Source organism: Papio anubis, chromosome 1 (assembly GCF_008728515.1).
Source record: "Papio anubis isolate 15944 chromosome 1, Panubis1.0, whole genome shotgun sequence".
Taxonomy (NCBI): Eukaryota; Metazoa; Chordata; class Mammalia; order Primates; family Cercopithecidae; genus Papio; species Papio anubis.
The window spans coordinates 2441416-2459756 of record NC_044976.1 but is presented as its reverse complement, the minus strand read 5'-3'; the positions used below and the strand labels follow the sequence as shown (position 1 = coordinate 2459756).

Genomic DNA, 18341 nt, shown 5'->3' with positions numbered 1-18341 from the left:
ATGTGGGTCTGGGATCTGCCCTGAGTCTGTGGACTCCAAGCCACATCCTCTCGACGGCAACTGTGCTGGCGTCCAGGGTGTCTGGGTGGACGGTCCCCAGCCTCGTGGTGCCTCCCAGCCCTGATGGGTGGGAGGGCTGCAGATGAGGGCAGGGCCAGGCCTTTTGCAGAAGCCTCCAGGGGATGAAGCCTGTGTTGACTTTTGGAGATTCCTGGCAGCAAAGCCAAGCTCGGAGTCCCTGGTGGGGTCACCCATCCCCGGGATTCAGACACTCGGGGAGGAAGGGGTGGTGGGCTGCAGGGGGAGATGTGGATGAGGACAGCTCCCTGCATGATCTTGGCTGTCGTCCTGGCTGACCCAGGGCTGGTGGAAGTGGTCTGGGAGGGTGGGGCTTCAGACGGGGCCCCTCTCATGGCTCCGTGGGTGCAGCCTGCCCGCCGTGGGCCTTCGGGCCAGGCTGCTCGGAGGAGTGCCGGTGTGTGCAGCCCCACACGAGGTCCTGTGACAAGAGGGATGGCAGCTGCTCCTGCAAGGCCGGCTTCCGGGGCGAGCGCTGTCAGGCAGGTGAGTCCACGCATGGGGTTTGGGGGGCGCCAGGGCCGGCTGACCCCACCCACCTCTTTCACACCCTGCAGAGTGTGAGCCGGGCTACTTTGGGCTGGGGTGCCGGCAGGCGTGCACCTGCCCAGTAGGTGTGGCCTGTGACCCCGTGAGCGGCGAGTGTGGGAAGCAGTGTCCTGCTGGCTTCCAGGGAGAGGATTGTGACCAAGGTGAGTGGCTGGCTCCTGGGGCTCCCGGCGGTCTCTGTGGGTCTAGGCTGCCTGCCTGGCTGGAGGGTGGGCTTCAGAAGGGCTGCACGGCTATCACTATCGGCCTCCTTCGCTTGAGCTCAGGTGGTGCCTTGCCTTGACAGCTTGTCACACAGCAGTGGTGCGGCTGCTAGTCTGAGTCTGGTCTGCTTAGGGCAGGTCTGCTCTGGGCCTGGCCCAGAGAGGGGTTGGTGCTTCTCCAAACTCCTCCCTTGCCTCGACTGGAACAGACTGTGGGCTTCTCTTGGAGGCTGGAGCAGCAGCTCCCTCCTCACATGTGAGCCGGCAGCAGAGGCTGCCCCTGGAGGTGGTGGTTCGGAGAGTGGTCTGGGCCACAGTGCCGGCCTGGGGTCGTGGCTGCAGGCCCCTGGATGTGGATGCTGCGGCCTGGGTCTAGCAGGCACAGAGCCTGGGAGCCCCACACTCACATGGCAGGCAGGGGAGGAGGCTGTTAGGAGCTGGCTGAGAGATGGACCAGCTGAGTCCGTGCTTAGGTATTCCTGGAGACCCGGGGACTAACTCCCCAAAGTGATTCCAGCCCGGCGTGCATGGGGCTGGAGGCTTTTCCAAGAGGGCTAGGAAGGTGGGGGTGTCCTGGCTGCCCCAGCTTGCACTGGCGGGAGGTGCAATGACCAGGACAATGGCATGTGGTCCTGGCCAAGCAGAAAGCTGAGCAAGCTGATCTGAGGCTCAGAGCTGTGGGATGGTCACTCCTCAGTCTCATGACCGGGGTAGGAAATACCCGAGTGTGTCATCGGCTCATGAGGGGAAGGAAGACGCCCTCGGCATGAGTAACGGAGCTGCCGCAGCGGCCACCGACAGGGCCTGGGCAGGTTGGAGCCTCCCTTGGCGCGGTGCACGCTGTCCACACCCATTGGCCGGGAGAGACGGGAGCCACGAGGGCCTGCCGTGTGACCAGCATGACCGCGTCCTGGGCTGGAGAGTGAACGAGAAGCCCGGTGCCAGCCCCCTCCTCTGCCTCCCTTGGGGCCATACTGGGGGCTGTCTGGACTCAAGCCCCCCCAGCATGGGCCCTTCCCCTCCCCACTTCCATCTGGGGAATGAGAAGGGGCCCGCAGAGGGAGCAACGTCCACCCAAGGACCCACCAGCCAGCTCTTAGGCCACCTTGGTCCCAGCCACTAAGGGTCGGAGCACTCTAGGCCAAGACTCCCGACCTGGCCTCGCAGGAGCTCTGTGGCCTCGGGCCGGTGTGCAGCGGCTCTGAGTGCCCACTCCCCATCTGTGCACAAGCCCTAGGGCTTCATGAGTGTGTGGACGTGGGACTCGCTCCTCCTGACTCCCTGGCATCCTCTCCCACCCTTCCTCCCACTCCCCTCCCCAAACGTGTACACGCACACGTGCACACACCACTTACACACACACATGAATGCAGGCAGGCGCACGCACACACACGCCAGCAGTTCACCCTCCCCTGATGCCTGTGACCCTCCTTCCACTCCCCGATCTCTACACCGGAGACAGTGAGGAGGCCTCGCCAGAGACGCACCTCCACCGCTCCCAGAGCCCCCAGTTCCTAAGAGGAGGAAGGCTCCTGCCCTGCCCCTCCTCTGCTCCTCCTCTGCCCCTTCCCCTCTTTTGTTTAAGAGCCTCTGGTGCCCCGAGGATAAGCCACAGGATGACATCTGAGTGCTGACATAAAGATCAACACTCTTTATTAAGATAACATCCCCTCTTGTTGGTTCTGGAAACTGTTTCTGCCCTGCACTCATCTGCCCCAGTTAGTGGAGGGGGCTTCCCTGAGGCCCTGTCGGGCTGCTTTGACCAGCGACCCCCCAACCCTGTGAACACCGCCCAGTGCCCTAGGGCACGCTGAGTGCCAGGCCTGTAGTCCCAGGGACGTCCCTGTGTCCCTGTGGGTGGGTGTCCCTGGGGATGGGCCCTGGTGACAAGGGTTCACCGGCGTGTGTACTCAGGGCCTCAGCGGGGCCAGGCCTGGTGCTTTGCCTGTATTACCAGCGCTCCTCCCCAGGCCGGGCACGTCCTGGCTCTCAGCCCCGCTGTGGGCTTCTGACGCGTGGGCTCTGTGGAACTTGGGTGTGCAGCACGGGGTCTCTGTCGACTGCCTTCTTGGGGCTGCTGTGATGCCGTTGTGAGCCCAGGGAGAGGTTCAGTTCGAGCAGCAGGCAGGGGCATCACAGTGACTGCACCTTGCTGGGGGAGGCAAGAAGGCTGCCACCCCAGCTCCCGGCCCAGCCTCGTGCTCTGTTGTCCTCACAGGGGAGGCCAAGGCCGGGCCCTTAAGGGCAGGGCAGGCGTGGGAGAGTAGAGAAAAGCTCTGCCAGGGAGGCCGATCCAGGGCTCCCAGCACCCACAGCTCTGCCAGGCCATGGGGAGCGGCCCCTGCAGGCCCTCTCCAGGGGTCCCGATCCTCAGCCCCCACGTTCTCTCCCGAGGTCCCCCTTCCTGCGATGCTCTGACTCCCTGGCCTCTGTGCTCCCTGGGGTCTCATTCACCTGCCGGGTGGAGGAGGGGGACGCTAGGCCTCCAGGAGGCCACCTGCCCTCTCCATTCTAGCGCTATCCCACAGGGAAGGGGCAGTGGCTCTGGGGGTGGAGCGAGTGGGTGCACAGCCTCCCCAGCCCTGGGGCCGAGTCCCTGGAGGGGCTCCCAGCTGGATGTAGGGGAGTGGGAGAGACTGGACCAGCATCGCCAGGTTGGGCTGGGGGCACACTGGCCTGACCAGGACAGGTCCTCTGGTGACTATGGTGGCGGAGGAAGAGTAGGCCCTACCTCGGGCTCCCGGGAGCTCTCCAGGGTCCTGGACAGCTGAGGGATCTGCTTCAGCCTCTCCCAGGCTGCCCCAGCAGCCCTGCCCCTCCCCTCTCCTCCCATCCGTCAGCTCCCCTTTCTCCCCTCCCTTGCCTGTTCCTTTGACCTGCCTGGCCACTCTGGGGACCCCAGGTGTGTTCAGCAGCCCCCCAACCCCGGGGCTAGAGCCAGAGCCCATGTGGGGAGGTGTGGGAGGCACACTCGCCAGGAGCCCCTAGGGGAAAGGCTCTGGTCGGGCCGCTCCACATGGCGTGGCTGAGGCCCCTCGTGCTTCTTCCTGCAGAGTGCCCGGTGGGGACGTTTGGCGTGAACTGCTCAGGCTCCTGCTCCTGTGGGGGGGGCCCCCTGCCATGGGGTCACGGGGCAGTGCCGGTGTCCGCCGGGGAGGACTGGGCAAGACTGTGAGGCAGGTGAGTGTCGGCTGCAGCCCCGGTTCTACCTCCCTGGGCTGCACAGCTCCGAGTTGATGGGGCCCTGAACTGTGGGGGCCCCAGCCCTGAGGATCCCAGTGTCTGTAACAGATGTGAGAACTCAGAGTGCACTCCCTTGGGGTAGGGAATGGGGGTCTGTGGCTGCCCCACCAAGCCCCTGGGGCCTACAGGCTGCCCTCTCGAGCTGCTCCCTCTCTCCATGTGGCTCCCAGTCTCTAACGGGCTTGGCTCCTTGTGTTGCCAGCTGAACTGTGCCTGGGGCTGGGGCTCCTCTCCCATGGTGGGCACCCCGCAGCCTGCAGCCCCAGGAGGCGCCCAGGCCCTCTCTCCTCCCCAGGGCAGGCTGAGATGGTAACAGTGGTTCCGCCTCCTCGGCTGTGGCTCCAGGGGCATCGTGCCATGTTGTGTTTATTGATGTGTTGAGCAAGGACAGCTTGGGCACTGACTGGCCATGGGGGGTGGGTGCTAGATTGTCCCGAGGGCCGCTGGGGGCTGGGCTGCCAGGAGATCTGCCCAGCATGCCAGCACGGCGCCCACTGCGACCCTGAGACTGGAGCCTGCCTGTGCCTCCCTGGCTTCGTCGGCAGCCGCTGCCAGGATGGTGAGTGAGCTGGAGCCGCCCCTGAGCCTTTGACCCGGGGCAGGCGGCCAGGCCCCACTCACCCTCTCTCTTCTGCCTGTAGTGTGCCCAGCAGGCTGGTTTGGTCCCAGCTGCCAGACACGGTGCTCTTGTGCCAATGATGGGCACTGCCACCCAGCCACCGGACACTGCAGCTGTGCCCCCGGGTGGACCGGCTTTAGCTGCCAGAGAGGTACAGGGACCCTCGGCTTGCCCTTTGTCCAGACGTCCCTCCTTTTTTAGTCCCTGGAGAGGCCTCCGCCCAGGGCCCCTGAGGACTGGGGGCTTGCATGAGGCAGTGCCCCAGTCCTGAGATGCCCCTGTGCCTGACTTGGCGGTGGTACCTGTGGCCTGCACTGGGGCCTGCTCTGGATGACTCTGAGTTCTGTTGCAGCCTGTGATAGTGGTCACTGGGGACCTGACTGCAGCCACCTCTGCAACTGCAGCGCTGGCCATGGGAGCTGTGATGCCATCAGTGGCCTGTGTCTGTGTGAGGCTGGCTACGTGGGCCTGCAGTGCGACCAGCGTGAGTCCTGGCCCTGCCTTTGGTTGCGCCCCGCTCCTGAGCACACACACACACAGAACCTTTGGCCACGCCCCCTCCTGCATGCACACACACATGCACAGAGGCACAAACACACACACATGAACACACAGAACCTTTGGCCATGCCCCCTCCTGTGTGCACACACACATATGAAGCCTTTGGCCACACCCCCTCCTGTGCACACACACACGTGCACACGCACGCACACATGAACACACACACACAAAACCTTTGGCCAATACTCCCTCCTGCGTGCACACACACGAAGCCTTTGGCTGCGCCCCCTCCTATGAGCGCACACACACATGCACATGCATACGCACACACAGCCTTTGGCCGTGCCCCTTCCTGCGCACCTACACACCCCAACACATGCACACACACACGTGTGCACTGCGGCTGGGCCCTGGCCTGGCTTCCTCTGCCTTCCCTGAGCTTTCCAGTGCCCACCACCCAACTCCACAGCCTGGACTAAAGTCTAGCCTGGACTAAATGATGCCCCCGCTGTGCGGAGAGTGTGTGAGGTCCCTGCTTAGCCCAGGGTGCTGCAGGGGGGCGGTGCCGGGTCCTCCATAGGAGACTCCCTCCTGCCACCTGTCCTGAGTGACCAAAGCTGCCAGGCAGCCCCCTGGGAATGATGCTTTGCTCACTTGTGCCAGAGTGTTGGTCCTCTCACCGACCTGCACCAGGCTTACCAGAGATGCAGCAGGAAGGGGCAGGTCCTGTCCCCCACTGCGGGAGGCCTGGCACCTGGGGGATGGAGAAGGGGTCTGCTTAGGACTGAGGCTGGTGTCCCCCAGTGTGTGCCCCCGAGGCTTGGTTGGTGGAACTGGGGGAGGCCTGGGTCGGGTGTCCTAGAGGCAGCCCCTGCAGAGTTCCCATCCCTAAAGCTGCTGCCTGGAGCTCCCTCAAGCCTCCCGTGGCCCCACCTGGGTGGGGATGAAGCGTGTGAGTGAGCCCAGTCTCCCTTGGGTGAGAAGGGGCTTCTCACGAGCCAGGCCGGTCCCACAGTCCTGGGGAGGGCAGCAAGGCCCAGGCACAGCTGGGTCAGGCTCCTGGCCCTCTGACTGATAGTGGGCCGGGGCTGCATGTCTCAGGGTGTCCCCAGGGCCATTTCGGGCCTGGCTGTGAGCAGCGGTGCCAGTGTCAGCATGGAGCAGCCTGTGACCATGTCAGTGGGGCCTGCACCTGCCCGGCCGGCTGGAGGGGCACCTTCTGCGAGCGTGGTGAGCCAGGGCACAGGTGAGGGCTAGGCTGGGTGGACTCCAGTGTGGGCCCCTTCACATCACTGCCCCCTGCCTGCAGCCTGCCCGGCCGGCTTCTTTGGATTGGACTGTCGCCATGCTTGCAACTGCACTGCCGGAGCTGCCTGCGATGCCGTGAACGGCTCCTGCCTCTGCCCCGCTGGCCGCCGGGGCCCCCGCTGTGCCGAGAGTGCGTGAGGTCCCTGCTTAGCCCAGGGTGCTGCAGGAGGGGGTGCCGGGTCCTCCGTAGGAGACTCCCTCCTGCCACCTGTCCTGAGTGACCAAAGCTGCCAGGCAGCCCCCCTGGGAATGACGCTTTACTCACTCGTGCCAGTGTTCGTCCTTTTTTGTGGCCACTCTGCTGAGTGGGTGGCCTGAGCCAGAGGGAGGGGAGAGTTGGCCACAGCAGTCGAGGGGACCCTGGCAGATCTGCCCAGCTGCCTGTGATCTGCTGCCAACCCCTGGGGTCCTGTCCACCTCCAGCTCTGACCAGTCCTCTCCACCTGCAGCTTGCCCAGCCCACACCTATGGGCACAATTGCAGCCAGGCCTGTGCTTGCTTTAACGGGGCCTCCTGTGACCCTGTCCACGGGCAGTGCCACTGTGCCCCTGGCTGGATGGGGCCCTCCTGCCTGCAGGGTAAGCCCCACCCAGGAGTCCAGGGAGTGGGGTCCAGGCCTGAGTGAGGGTGCTGGCCTCTTGTGGGGCCCAGAGGACACTTGGTGCCTGCGGGAGGGAGGAAGGGGCTGTTAGGACTGAGGACCGTGCCTTTCACCTGTGCCCCTCTCCAGGCAGGGATGGTGAGTCAGGCTGAGCTAGCAGGTCATCCTAGAGGCAGCCCCCTGCAAGGTCCCTGACCCCAAAATCCAACATGGGGCTGGAAAGCCAGACAGACCCTGTGGGGCCAGCTGGCTGGGGGATGCAGGTTGCTCCCTCTTCCCCGGCCCCAGCCTGCCCTGCCGGCCTGTACGGCGACAACTGTCGACATTCCTGCCTCTGCCAGAATGGAGGGACCTGTGACCCTGTCTCAGGCCACTGTGTGTGCCCGGAGGGCTGGGCCGGCCTGGCCTGTGAGAAGGGTGAGTCCTGGGCGGCAGAGGAGGGACATACCCCAGCATGCCTGGTGCAGCCCTGTCTGCAGGCCTAGGAGGGCTCCCAGGTCAGGGGGCAGCGCCCTGGGGTGGGGGTTTTGGCCCTGTGTAAGGGAAGCATGAGCCAGGGTCTCCTGGACCCAGGAGGCAGGACCCTCACCCTCGTGCCTGCCTCTGTTCCTGTAGAGTGCCTCCCCGGGCACGTCGGAGCTGGCTGCCCGCACAGCTGCAGTTGCCTCAACGGAGGCCTGTGTGACCCGCACACGGGCCGCTGCCTCTGCCCGGCCGGCTGGACTGGGGACAAGTGTCAGAGCCGTGAGTGGGGCGGGGCAGCAGGGCAGTTTGGAGGCCCTGCTGAGAAGGGGTGGCGTGAGCCTCATTGCAGGGCTGAGGACTGTGCCCGGGGCGGGGCCTCACCAGGGGATCTGTTGTCCTGTGAGTGCAAGAGCTGCCGTCTGAGCACCAAGGGTTCCTGTAGGCGGGGGCTCAGCCTAGGAAGCTGGCCTGTGGGGAGAGTGCTGCTGCCTTGCCTTGGCAGGGGTGTGTGGCCCCGGCCAGCCCTGTGGTGGGTGGAACAGAGGATGCTCTGGGGCTCGGGGGCCGCTGCTGCTTCCTGCATGCAGAGAGGGGCCCCTTCACCCCTTGTCCTGGAGCCTGTGCTGGCTGGGGGCCTCCTGCCAGTGAGGGGTCTGCCTGTGGCTGCTGTGCCAGCAGGGCCTGGTTCACCCAGCAGGGCCTCAGCCTCTCCAGAGCCCAGACATGCCAGGGCAACACTGCCTCATTCCTCAAAGCTCCGGCCTCCCACCCAAGCCCCTAACACCAGCCCCCTTCCAGCAGGGGTGCCGTCCTCACTGCTTGGGGTGCAGCGTGGGCGGCCCCTTGCTCAGGGCCGGAGCCTTGGGTCTGCTGTCTGAGGGAAGCCTGGGCACTCGGCTGGCCTCAGGGCTGTCGCTGGCTCCCGTCGCCTCAGTGCTGAGCCCCAGCTGCCATCTCCCTGCTCCTTCACCTTCCATGGGGCGGGGCCGCTGGAGGCTGAGCTCTCAGCCCTGTCTGGTCCCTGCAGCCTGTGCCAAGGGCACATTCGGGCCTCACTGTGAGGGGCACTGTGACTGCCGGTAGGGAACCACCTGCCACCATGCCACTGGGGCCTGCTTCTGCCCTCCAGGGTTGGGGGGACTCGAGGTGTCAGAATGGTGAGCACAGCCCCCAGTTCAGCCAGCACCGGGTGGGTCCTACCCACAGCGTCCACTCTGGGCCTGTCCTGGCCCACAGATCCCCAACAGGACCCTCCCAGGAAGCCTCCCCATCCCTCATCTTTCTGCAGCCTGCCTGCGGGGCTGGTTTGGAGAGGCCTGTGCTCAGCGCTGCAGCTGTCCACTCGGCGCTGCCTGCCACCATGTCACTGGGGCCTGCCGCTGTCCCCCTGGCTTCACTGGCTCTGGCTGCGAACAAGGTAGGTGCTCCCAAGCCCCCACCCCGAGGAGCGACTGGGTCGGGGGAATCCAGAGAGGCCACCTTTTCCTTGATTGGGCTGGGCCAGGACCGACCCTGCCTGTCTGCACCCAGCCTGCCCACCCGGCAGCTTTGGGGAGGACTGTGCACAGACGTGCTGGTGTCCCGGTGAGAACCCAGCCTGCCACCCTGCCACTGGGATCTGCTCATGTGCTGCTGGCTACCACGGCCCCAGCTGCCGGCAACGTGAGTGCTGCCCATGCCCACCCAGGGGCTCGGGAGTCCTGCTAGGCCAGTTCCCCTGGTCCCCGGGAAGGCCCTCGTCTGAGGGGGTGGAAGACGGAGGGTGTCGGGGCCTCACGAGAGCTGCCTTGCTGTGTTCAGGGACGCTGGGGAAGCCTCCAGCCCCAGCCCCTGCAGCTAGCCCTCTCCCTGCAGGATGCCCGCCCGGGCGGTATGGGCCAGGCTGTGAACAGCTGTGTGGGTGTCTCAACGGGGGCTCCTGTGATGCGGCCACAGGGGCCTGCCACTGCCCCGCTGGGTTCCTCGGGGCGGACTGCAGCCTCAGTGAGTGGCTGGTGGCAGCAGGGCTGAGTGGTGCCTCCTGTGTCTCCGGGGTAGGGCCAGCCAGCCTGCAGGAGGACGGCCCCCAACTGCCCACCTCCCTGCCCTTCAGCCCCCTCTGGCTGGGCCTGGCCCCAAGTGGGGCTAAGCCAGAGGGGCAGCCCTGGCTGCAGCCCTGGGGGTGTCTGTGACACCAAGTCCCCACCAGGCTTCTGCTAGCTCTGTCCCTGCACCTGCTGTGCCTGGTGACCTGCGCCATGTCTGCCAGGGGCTTGAGCACAGCCGGGCACAGAGGTCAGCTGGGCAGCTCAGCTGTGGCCAAGTGTCCTGCCAGGAAACAGGCCTTTTCCCTGAGTCGTGCAGGGACTTTCCCCTTCTGGGACCCGGCAGAGCTGGCGGGGTGGGTGGGGGTGGCAGTGAATCGCTGCAGAGCAGGCAGCAGCGGCTGGACCCCCAGCAGGGCCTGTGGGTGGAAGGGAGATGCCAGCGTGGGTGCATGGGAGCTGGCTGGCCCCACCCTGTCTGGGGCAGACCCAGGGTCCCCTCACCCCATCCCATCCTGTCCTATCCCCACTCCGGGGTTGACTGGGCAGGGAGAGAAGGGAAGCCAGCCATGCTCACCGCTTCCTCCCCGGCAGCCTGTCCGCAGGGCCGCTTCGGCCCCAACTGCACCCATGTGTGTGGGTGTGGGCATGGGGCGGCCTGCGACCCTGTGACCGGCACCTGCCTCTGCCCCCCGGGGACAGCCGGCGTCCGCTGTGAGCGAGGTGGGTGTTCACTCTGGAGGGTGTGCTCATGGGCCCTTCAGAGATGTCACTGATGAGCCATGGGGACGCTGGAGGGTGGGCCCAGCCCAGGCACCCACACATCCTGGCTGCCACCGGCTCCCCAGTTGACTGTGGGACTGAGGCGAGAGTGCTATAGCTTGTGTTGACTGCGCTGCCCTACTTGGGGGGATGGACCGTCCCACGCCACCCCAGCCCCTGCCTCGACACTCAGCTCCCGAGGCTTAGGCTACCCAGTGACCCCATCCTCATCGAAGTGGCTGTGAGGGCTTCAGGTTCCTACCCAGCGCCTGCCTGGCCCCTTGCAGGAGGGACCGGGTGGCTGTCTTCTGCCTGAGGGTGGAGTCCTTCTGGCCCTTTCTCCCAGGCCCAAGGCGCAGGGACCAAAGTGGAGGCGGGTCTAGAGCACAGTCCAGAGTAGAGAGATGGGCTGGACCCAAGGGACAGGTGTGGTGGCTCCTGCTCCCACAGGCCCAGTCCCCATAAACACAGCCACAGCCTCTTAGCCTGGTCCCACCCTTAGTCTGCATCAAGGGGCTGGCTGCCCCCCACACCAGTTCTTGGCCTTCGGACCCGTTGGGAGCCTGTGGCAGCAGAGGGTTCAGGATCCCAGGGCCCAGTCTCCAGCCGGGATGTAGCCTGGCCCCGCCTCACTGCCAGGAAGGATAGTGCCATTGGGCTGGTCACCAGGCATCCAGCTGTAACAGCAGGGCCGCAGCTGGCCACCTGAGCCCACGGCAGCCCAGCCATGTTACTTCTCAGGCCTGGAGGATGTCCACTCACTCCCAGCTGGGAGACAGCTGGTTCACAGTGGGCCGCTGCCTCCATGAAGCCTTCCGTGAATCCCTTCCTGCAGGCTGGGCAGGCGCTCACCCAGCCCCTCCATGACTGAGCCACCCTCAGTTCCTAGACCAGGCCTGGTACTTGACAGCCTGAGATGACCAATGAATGAGAGGATGCGGCTGGTGCCACTCCCTGGCATGTGCCTGTCCAGCAGGCAGAGACTGGCACTGACAGGCCTCAGGAAGCATTTGACTGCCAGCCTGTGGGGACACGTCCCCAGAGGGAGCCCAGCCCTCGGCCAGAGCTCCAGGCAGCACCTGCCTTCTGTCCCCAGGCTGCCCCCAGAACCGGTTTGGCGTGGGCTGTGAGCACACCTGCTCCTGCAGAAACGGGGGCCTGTGCCACGCCACCAACGGCAGCTGCTCCTGTGGCCTGGGCTGGACAGGGCCGCACTGTGAGCTGGGTGAGTGTGTGGGGCCAGTGGGACCCCAGCATCCCCTCAGGGATGTGCCCTGGGCTGCCATAGGGTTGGGCAAGGCTGGTGCCTGAGGACTGTCCGCCCGTTTCTCCCCGCCCTGCTCTGTCCCCAGCCTGTCCCCCTGGGCGCTATGGAGCCGCCTGCAGTCTGGAGTGCTCCTGCCGCAACAACAGCACGTGTGAGCCCACCACGGGCACCTGCCGCTGCGGCCCCGGCTTCTACGGCCAGGCCTGCGAGCACCGTGAGTTGGGGGCCTGTGCAGCTGGGCTGGGGCCCCTTTCAGCCACTGTCCACTCCTCCCGTGTGGGTGATCTGGGCTGCAGTGAAGTAGAGAGGTGGGGAGCCAGCAGCAGTGGGGAGGGACGAGGAAGGGCAGGAGGGGGCTTCTCACGGGTCCCCGAATTGGCGGGTTTTACTCACTCTGGGCAAACTGGACATTTCTGCCACCGTGTGCCCTTGTCTCATGGTAACTGGCATCCTTCAGCCTGTCCCCCTGGCTTCCATGGGGCTGGCTGCCAGGGGGTGTGCCAGTGTCAACATGGAGCCCCCTGTGACCCCATCAGTGGCCGGTGCCTCTGCCCCGCTGGCTTCCACGGCCACTTCTGTGAGAGTGGTGAGTGCTTCATGCCCTCTTCCTCTCCCCACCCTGAACCCCCGCTCCCTGGCCCCATCCCGTCTGGGTACAGGGCGGGAGGGGGACACTGAGCCCACTGCCCCCACCAGGGTGTGAGCCAGGTTCATTTGGAGAGGGCTGCCACCAGCGGTGTGACTGCGACGGGGGGGCACCCTGTGACCCTGTCACCGGTCTCTGCCTTTGCCCACCAGGGCGCTCAGGAGCCACCTGTAACCTGGGTGAGTCTGGGGTTCTGCTCAGGAAGGGCGTGGGTGTGGGTCTCCAACAGTGACCAATACTGATTGGTTGGGCCCTACCTGTGCCAGTCCTGGGCTGGGCACTGTGCCCTCCTATGGCCTCTGCACCTGGCCCATGCCCTCTGGGGGGGTTGGAGTCAGCTGCTGGGACATGCAGTGCCAAGCACGGCGCTCCTGCTGGAGCCTTAGGCCAGGCTCTGCCCTGTGGGTCCCACAACGTCCCAGGAAGGCCATGGTCATGGGAGGGGCTCTGGTTGGGTGGAAAGACTTCCCTGGATCGGGGGACATCGAGGGGGCTGTGGCCCCTCCAGCCCAGAGGGCCCCACCTGAGGATAGGAGGGACTCACCTGAGGATAGGAGGGACTCACCTGAGGATAGGAGGGACTCACCTGAGGATAGAAGGGGCTCACCTGAGGATAGGAGGGACTCACCTGAGGATAGGAGGCGCTCACCTGAGGATAGGAGGGGCTCACCTGAGGATAGGAGGGGCCCTGCTGCTGGGGCTGCTTACCTGGCCCTGTGGCTCTCAGACCTGTTGTGCCCTGAGGGGGCATCCCTGACCACTGGCTCCCGTTTGCCCTCCTGGGGCAGGGCAGGAACACAGTGGTGACTGGGTGTGTGCCTCGGGCCTGGGCTTTCTCATGCAGGAGCTCACTGGCTGCAGAATGTGGCTGAGGAAGGCAGGGCAGGGACTGTTTACTCCTCAGGGGAAACCGAGGCCCAAGGTCTTAGCTCCCACACACACCCAGTCGAAGGCTTCACTGCACCTGGGCTCTGCCGGGGGCCCCTAGGCCCAGGGTCCCTGGCACAGGGAAAGCAGGGATGATGCTCAGGTTTGTCTCCCACCCCCCGGCCTTGCAGATTGCGGAAGGGGCCAGTTCGGGCCTAGCTGCACCCTGCACTGTGACTGCGGGGGTGGCGCTGACTGCAGCCCTGTCAGTGGGCAGTGTCACTGTGTGGATGGCTACATGGGGCCCACATGCCGGGAAGGTGAGCTGGGCTCCCTGGGGAAGGGCGGGAAGGCACCATCCTCCCGTCAGCACCAGCTCCACCCTGGTCGAGGACCCCTGTCTGACCCACTGCAGAGTTGGCCAGGTCACCCTATGGCTATTCAGTCATAGTGAATGTCATCTGTCCCCAGCCGGTACCCAGAGTGTCACTTGGCTTCTGATGGGTGGAGTGTGAACTTCACAGTCACTTAACCAGGGCACAGGGTGGGCCATGCTGCCAGCCGGAAATGGCTTTCCCAGCCCCAGCAGCTGCAAGGCTGGGCTGCAAACGGCACCGGCGGCCTGAAGAGGGTCAAGACCCCATGGCTGGGCCGGACTATCCACAGTGTGGGTGGACGCTGGCTATCCCTGCCCCTGCTGCCCCCCACACACATGCACCAGGGTGCGAGGGTGTGTCTGTGCACGCATATGCAAGTGTGAGCAGCAGGGTGTGTGTGCATGTGTGCCAGTACATGTGTGTGGCATCCAGTGTGTGCCAGTCCATGCATGCAGTCCTGCACCGGCAGCAGGCGCCTGTTTGTGTCAGTGCCTGTATGTTAGGTGTGCATCAATGTGTGAATGTGGCCAGTGCGTCTGTGCAATAGTGCCCGCATGTGCTGCAGGGGTCAAAGGCATGTGTGCCAGGCATGTGTGAGCAGGCACCAGCACCTGTGCGAAAGCGACTCCTTAGCGCCTAAGCCCTTGAGGCTGTCCTGGAATGTGTTCTCTGCCTGCAGGCAGTGCTTTTGGGATGCCCCCACCCCTCTGGCCAGCCCAGACTTTGCTGCCCGCCCCTTCCAACCGTGTACCCCGCAGCAGTGTTGAGAAAGGTGGTCTCTGCAGAGGGAAGTGAGAGGCAGGCTTGGGGCGCGTGCAGGGCAGGACATGTGGGCGGGGCAAAGGCTGGGCGCCAGGCTACAGGCTCTGCCTTTTGGCTAACTGGGGATTTCACACTTGGGGTCCTCGGCTTGGAGGCCCCCAAATCGTCTTGGCTTTGTGTATGTGTGCATCTGTTTGTGCCTTTCTAAGGCAGTCCTGGCTGCAGATTGTTCAGAAACTGAAGACAGGGGAGCCCCGATCTCGGTGGAGTGGGGCGGGGCGGGGCGAGGAGGGGCGGGGCGGGGCGAGGAGGGGCGGGGCAGCAGCCTGTGCGCTGGTGCAGGGGACAAAAGGCTGTCCGGCAGCGGCATCTAGTGGTCAGATATGGTACTGCACCGTCGGCTGCTGGGCACCTGGGCTGGGTGCTGGGGGCAGTGCCTTGACGTTGAGCTGGAGGCCTCGGGAGCCTGGGGCCTCATGGGCAGGGTCTTGCTGGGCGTGGGGAGTCCTGGGTCCTGTGCCCTCCCCTGGAGTGGACTTGGCTTGGCGTTGGGTAAAGCCCCTGATGTTACAGGTAGTGGGGGCTTGGAGGGGCTGAGAGCTTTCCTTTGGGGAGAGGGAGAGCCCCTGGCCGCCCCTGTTCCTTCCCTGAGTGCAAAGGAGTGAGAAGGGAAGGAGGCTGTGCGGGGAAAGTGAGGTCCTTGAAGCCTCGATGGGGTCATGCCTGGCTGCACTCAAGGCTGGGGGTACTAACATGGCTTGTCCTCTCTCCCCTCCAGGTGGGCCCCTCCGGCTCCCCGAGAACCCGTCCTTAGCCCAGGGCCCAGGTAAGGGGTATGGGGAGTGCCTGTGGATTTGCCAGAAGGGTGGCTTATGGAAAGTCGAAGCAGAGTGCTGAAGTATAATCTGGGCCCCACAGGGCAGCAGCTGCACCTGGGACCTTGGGGCCCAGGAATCTGGAGCTCAGAGACCAAGGCCAGGGCCAGAGCTGGGAAGGACAGGCTGGGAAGGACAGGCTGGGAAAGATGGGTGGGCCCCGCCCCACCCCGCCCCACCCCGCCCCACCCCGCCCCACCCCGCCCCGCTGGGCTGAGCTGCTGAGGGGAGGGATGGGAGGGGGAGGTGCCAACCCAGAACCCAGTCTGTTTTGGGAGCACCCGTCCCGCCCTAGACTGGGCCTCCTTTCTCCTTTTCCCCAGTAGCCACGCTGCCTGCCTCCAGCAGACCCACGTCCGGGAGCAGTGGACTAGCGAGGCACTAGCAGAGGCGCCCCGTGGAGCCCGCCTCTCCATTCCAGCCAGACGGGACCCAGGCCTTTGGTGACTACTGAGGACACTTCATGGGCCCAGAGCTCTTGGTACTGCCCTTCCTCTGAGGGCCGTGGAGGGCTGTGGACAGCCCAGCAACCTGTTGCTCTTGGAGGCTGGTGTGGCCTTGAGGAGGGAAGCCTTGCATGGCCTCTGGAAGAGAGGCGCCACCTGGTCTGGCTCTGCAGAACCCAGGGGCACGCTCTGGGCCTGGGCTGAGAAGGCCCCACTCTCCCTGCGGCTCTGAGTTGGGCTGAGGACAGGTGTGGGCGCCAGTGTGGGCGCAGGTGCAGGCACAGGGCCACTGTCCTCCAGGCAGGCTTTTTGGTGCTAGGCCCTGGGACTTTAAGCTGCCCAGCCCGTATTTATGTAAAGGTATTTATGGGCCACTGCACATGCCCACTGCAACCCTGGGATCAGCTGGAAGCTGCCCGTCATCTCCTGCCCAATGCCCAGAAACCCTGATTCAGGTCTGCAGGGTTCTGCGGGCTCACCAGGCTGCTGGCACCAGTACCGTGTAAACCCAGGAAGGTAAAGGAGCAGGCAGCCTCCTCATGGCCTGTGTGTGTGCTGCGTTACGTGGACTCTGTGTGGGCTCCTCCCTGGGGCCTGGCCAGGATAAGGGTGCACACGGGGACCTCCCAGTGTACCTGGGACCCTTTGCAGGGGTGGGGGTGCCACACAAGTGAAGAAGTTGGGACTCATCTCAGTTCCCGGTGCTATTGGGGAGAATGCTGGGGCTGCATTCATTACCACTGAGACCCCCTGAGACCCAGAGAGTGGCTGGTCCCGAAGAATGGCCCAGGGGGAGGAAGGCTGGTGTGGAGGGGCAACCTGGACTGAGGCTGAATTCCCTTAGGCCCACCCCACCCACCCCTACCTAAGCATCAGCAGTCGGGGGGAGGGGCTCCCTGGGTGAGTACAGGCCGACCCTCCCGAGCACCTGGCACTCATGGGCTGAGGCTGATGTCTCCTGGAAGAAGGGCCCAGAGTGGATGGTAGAGGCAGAGGGTAGAGGCAGTGGCTGGGGGCTCCTCTGCAGGGTGGGGTGACCAATGGGGAGGGCTGCACTCAGACTGCAACACAGGATGCTCTCTCCCTTGAGAAGACCCCCTTAGGGTCTGGGCTGCTGCCCCCCATCACCCTAAAACCAGCCAAGGTAGCTGAGGCCCCAGGGCAGAGGATTTCACCAGCAGGAGGAGGAGGAGGAGTCCAGTGAGCTTGGTTACTCACAGACGGCAAGGGAGCTGTCACAGAGGAAGCCAATGAATGGACCGCCGTGGGGAGACTTTGAAGTAAAACAGTGATAAGGGAGGGCAGGATGGTGGGGATGCAGGAGCAGCAGACGGAGAGAGATGGACTGCGGTGCAATGGAGTGTGGAAAACGCACGCCTGGAAATGAAGCATCCAGCAGATGGGGTGAGTGGATACAGCTCAGGAGATTCTCCCAGGAATAGCAGGGAGGCGTAAAGAGAGACAACGTACAGAAGATAGACGAACGGAAATGGATAAGGGAGGTGTTCATTCATCTCCATCTAACTGCAAAATACAAAAATAAGAAGTCATTGACATGAACCAACGATGACCAAGACATTCTCAGATCTAAAGGTGAATGATCTCAGTCAGACTGGAAATGCACAAGGTGGAAAAATAACAAAAAAAGCCATAAGACCTTAAAGAGCATCAATGTCAAAGATAAATTCTGAAGTCCCAGAGAAAAAAGAATGGGAATCGAATTGACCTCAGACTTTACACGAGAAACACGGAGAGCCAGAAAACTGTGATGTTCCATCCTCAGAGTTTGAAGGAAATATTTGAAGCCTGAATTTTATGTCCAGCTAAACTATCAAGGGCACGTAAAGTCCATGTTATTCTTAGGCCTTCAAGGCCTCGGCTGTTTTTCTACAGAAAAGCCTGATTTGAAAATGCTCTTAGAGACGTTCTCCAGCCAGAAAAGAAAGCAGCCAGGAGGGTGCTATGAGATATTCAGTCACCACAGTTCCCAAATGGCCCAGCAATTCAGAGAATCAAAATATCCCCATTACTCCCCAGTGGGAACCCCCGACAGTCTCAGCATGGTGTGAGGGTGTGGACGGGGGCAGGTGCCAATCACTCATCCTACTCAGTGAAGACAAGTGTTCAGCTACAGGAAGCCATAAGGCAAGCTGAGCTTCTGCCCACCCGGAAGAAATCTCAGCTATCCAACGGCAGTCAGGAACGGAGGAGAATGAAGCAGAATAACTAGAAAACAGGCTCACAGATCCTAATGCTAACGGTTACAAATGACGATGGAAAAACAAACTCCTGACCGTACATTATATAGTTTCAAATAGCTAGAAGGAGGATACTGGACGTTCTCAACACACAATAATAAACGTTTGAGACGACGGCATGCTCATTACCCTGATTTGATCACTAGACATCCTATGTATCAAACATCACTGTGTATCCAATGAATAGCTATAATTATTGTCAATTAAAAACATTAAACACAGACTAGACTGCATTAAAAATATACTAAATAGTATTTTCACTATAAAAGACATGCTTCAAAGGGTAGAAATACAGACACGCAGAGTAAACCAAAGGAGAATTGGGGCAGGCATTTGAATATTTCAAGGTGAGAAGCATCATGACAGTCTGTAAATGTACATACACATATATGCACCCAACGAGGCTCATTCATTCATTCAGCAGCGATGGATAGAACAGGTCGAAATAAATCGCTGTCATGGGTGATTTGAATGTACATTTTACAAAAAC

At 63.1% G+C, this 18341-nt stretch overlaps 1 protein-coding gene across 1 annotated transcript in view; it reads left to right on the top strand.

Annotated features, from left to right (window-relative positions):
• The window catches only part of MEGF6 (multiple EGF like domains 6), a 122090-nt gene extending 104016 nt beyond the window's left edge, over positions 1–18074 (top strand). Inside the window, 23 exon segments of the mRNA XM_021935323.2 lie at positions 430–564; positions 636–770; positions 3884–3933; positions 3935–4010; positions 4501–4632; positions 4715–4843; positions 5045–5176; positions 6295–6423; positions 6503–6631; positions 6951–7079; positions 7391–7519; positions 7718–7846; positions 8856–8984; positions 9098–9229; positions 9422–9550; positions 10186–10314; positions 11450–11578; positions 11706–11834; positions 12078–12206; positions 12317–12445; positions 13325–13453; positions 15051–15098; positions 15471–18074. Of these exon segments, the coding sequence (XP_021791015.2) occupies positions 430–564; positions 636–770; positions 3884–3933; positions 3935–4010; positions 4501–4632; positions 4715–4843; positions 5045–5176; positions 6295–6423; positions 6503–6631; positions 6951–7079; positions 7391–7519; positions 7718–7846; positions 8856–8984; positions 9098–9229; positions 9422–9550; positions 10186–10314; positions 11450–11578; positions 11706–11834; positions 12078–12206; positions 12317–12445; positions 13325–13453; positions 15051–15098; positions 15471–15532 (2708 nt within the window). The 3' untranslated portion in view covers positions 15533–18074.
• Positions 18075–18341: the final 267 nt, after the last annotated feature.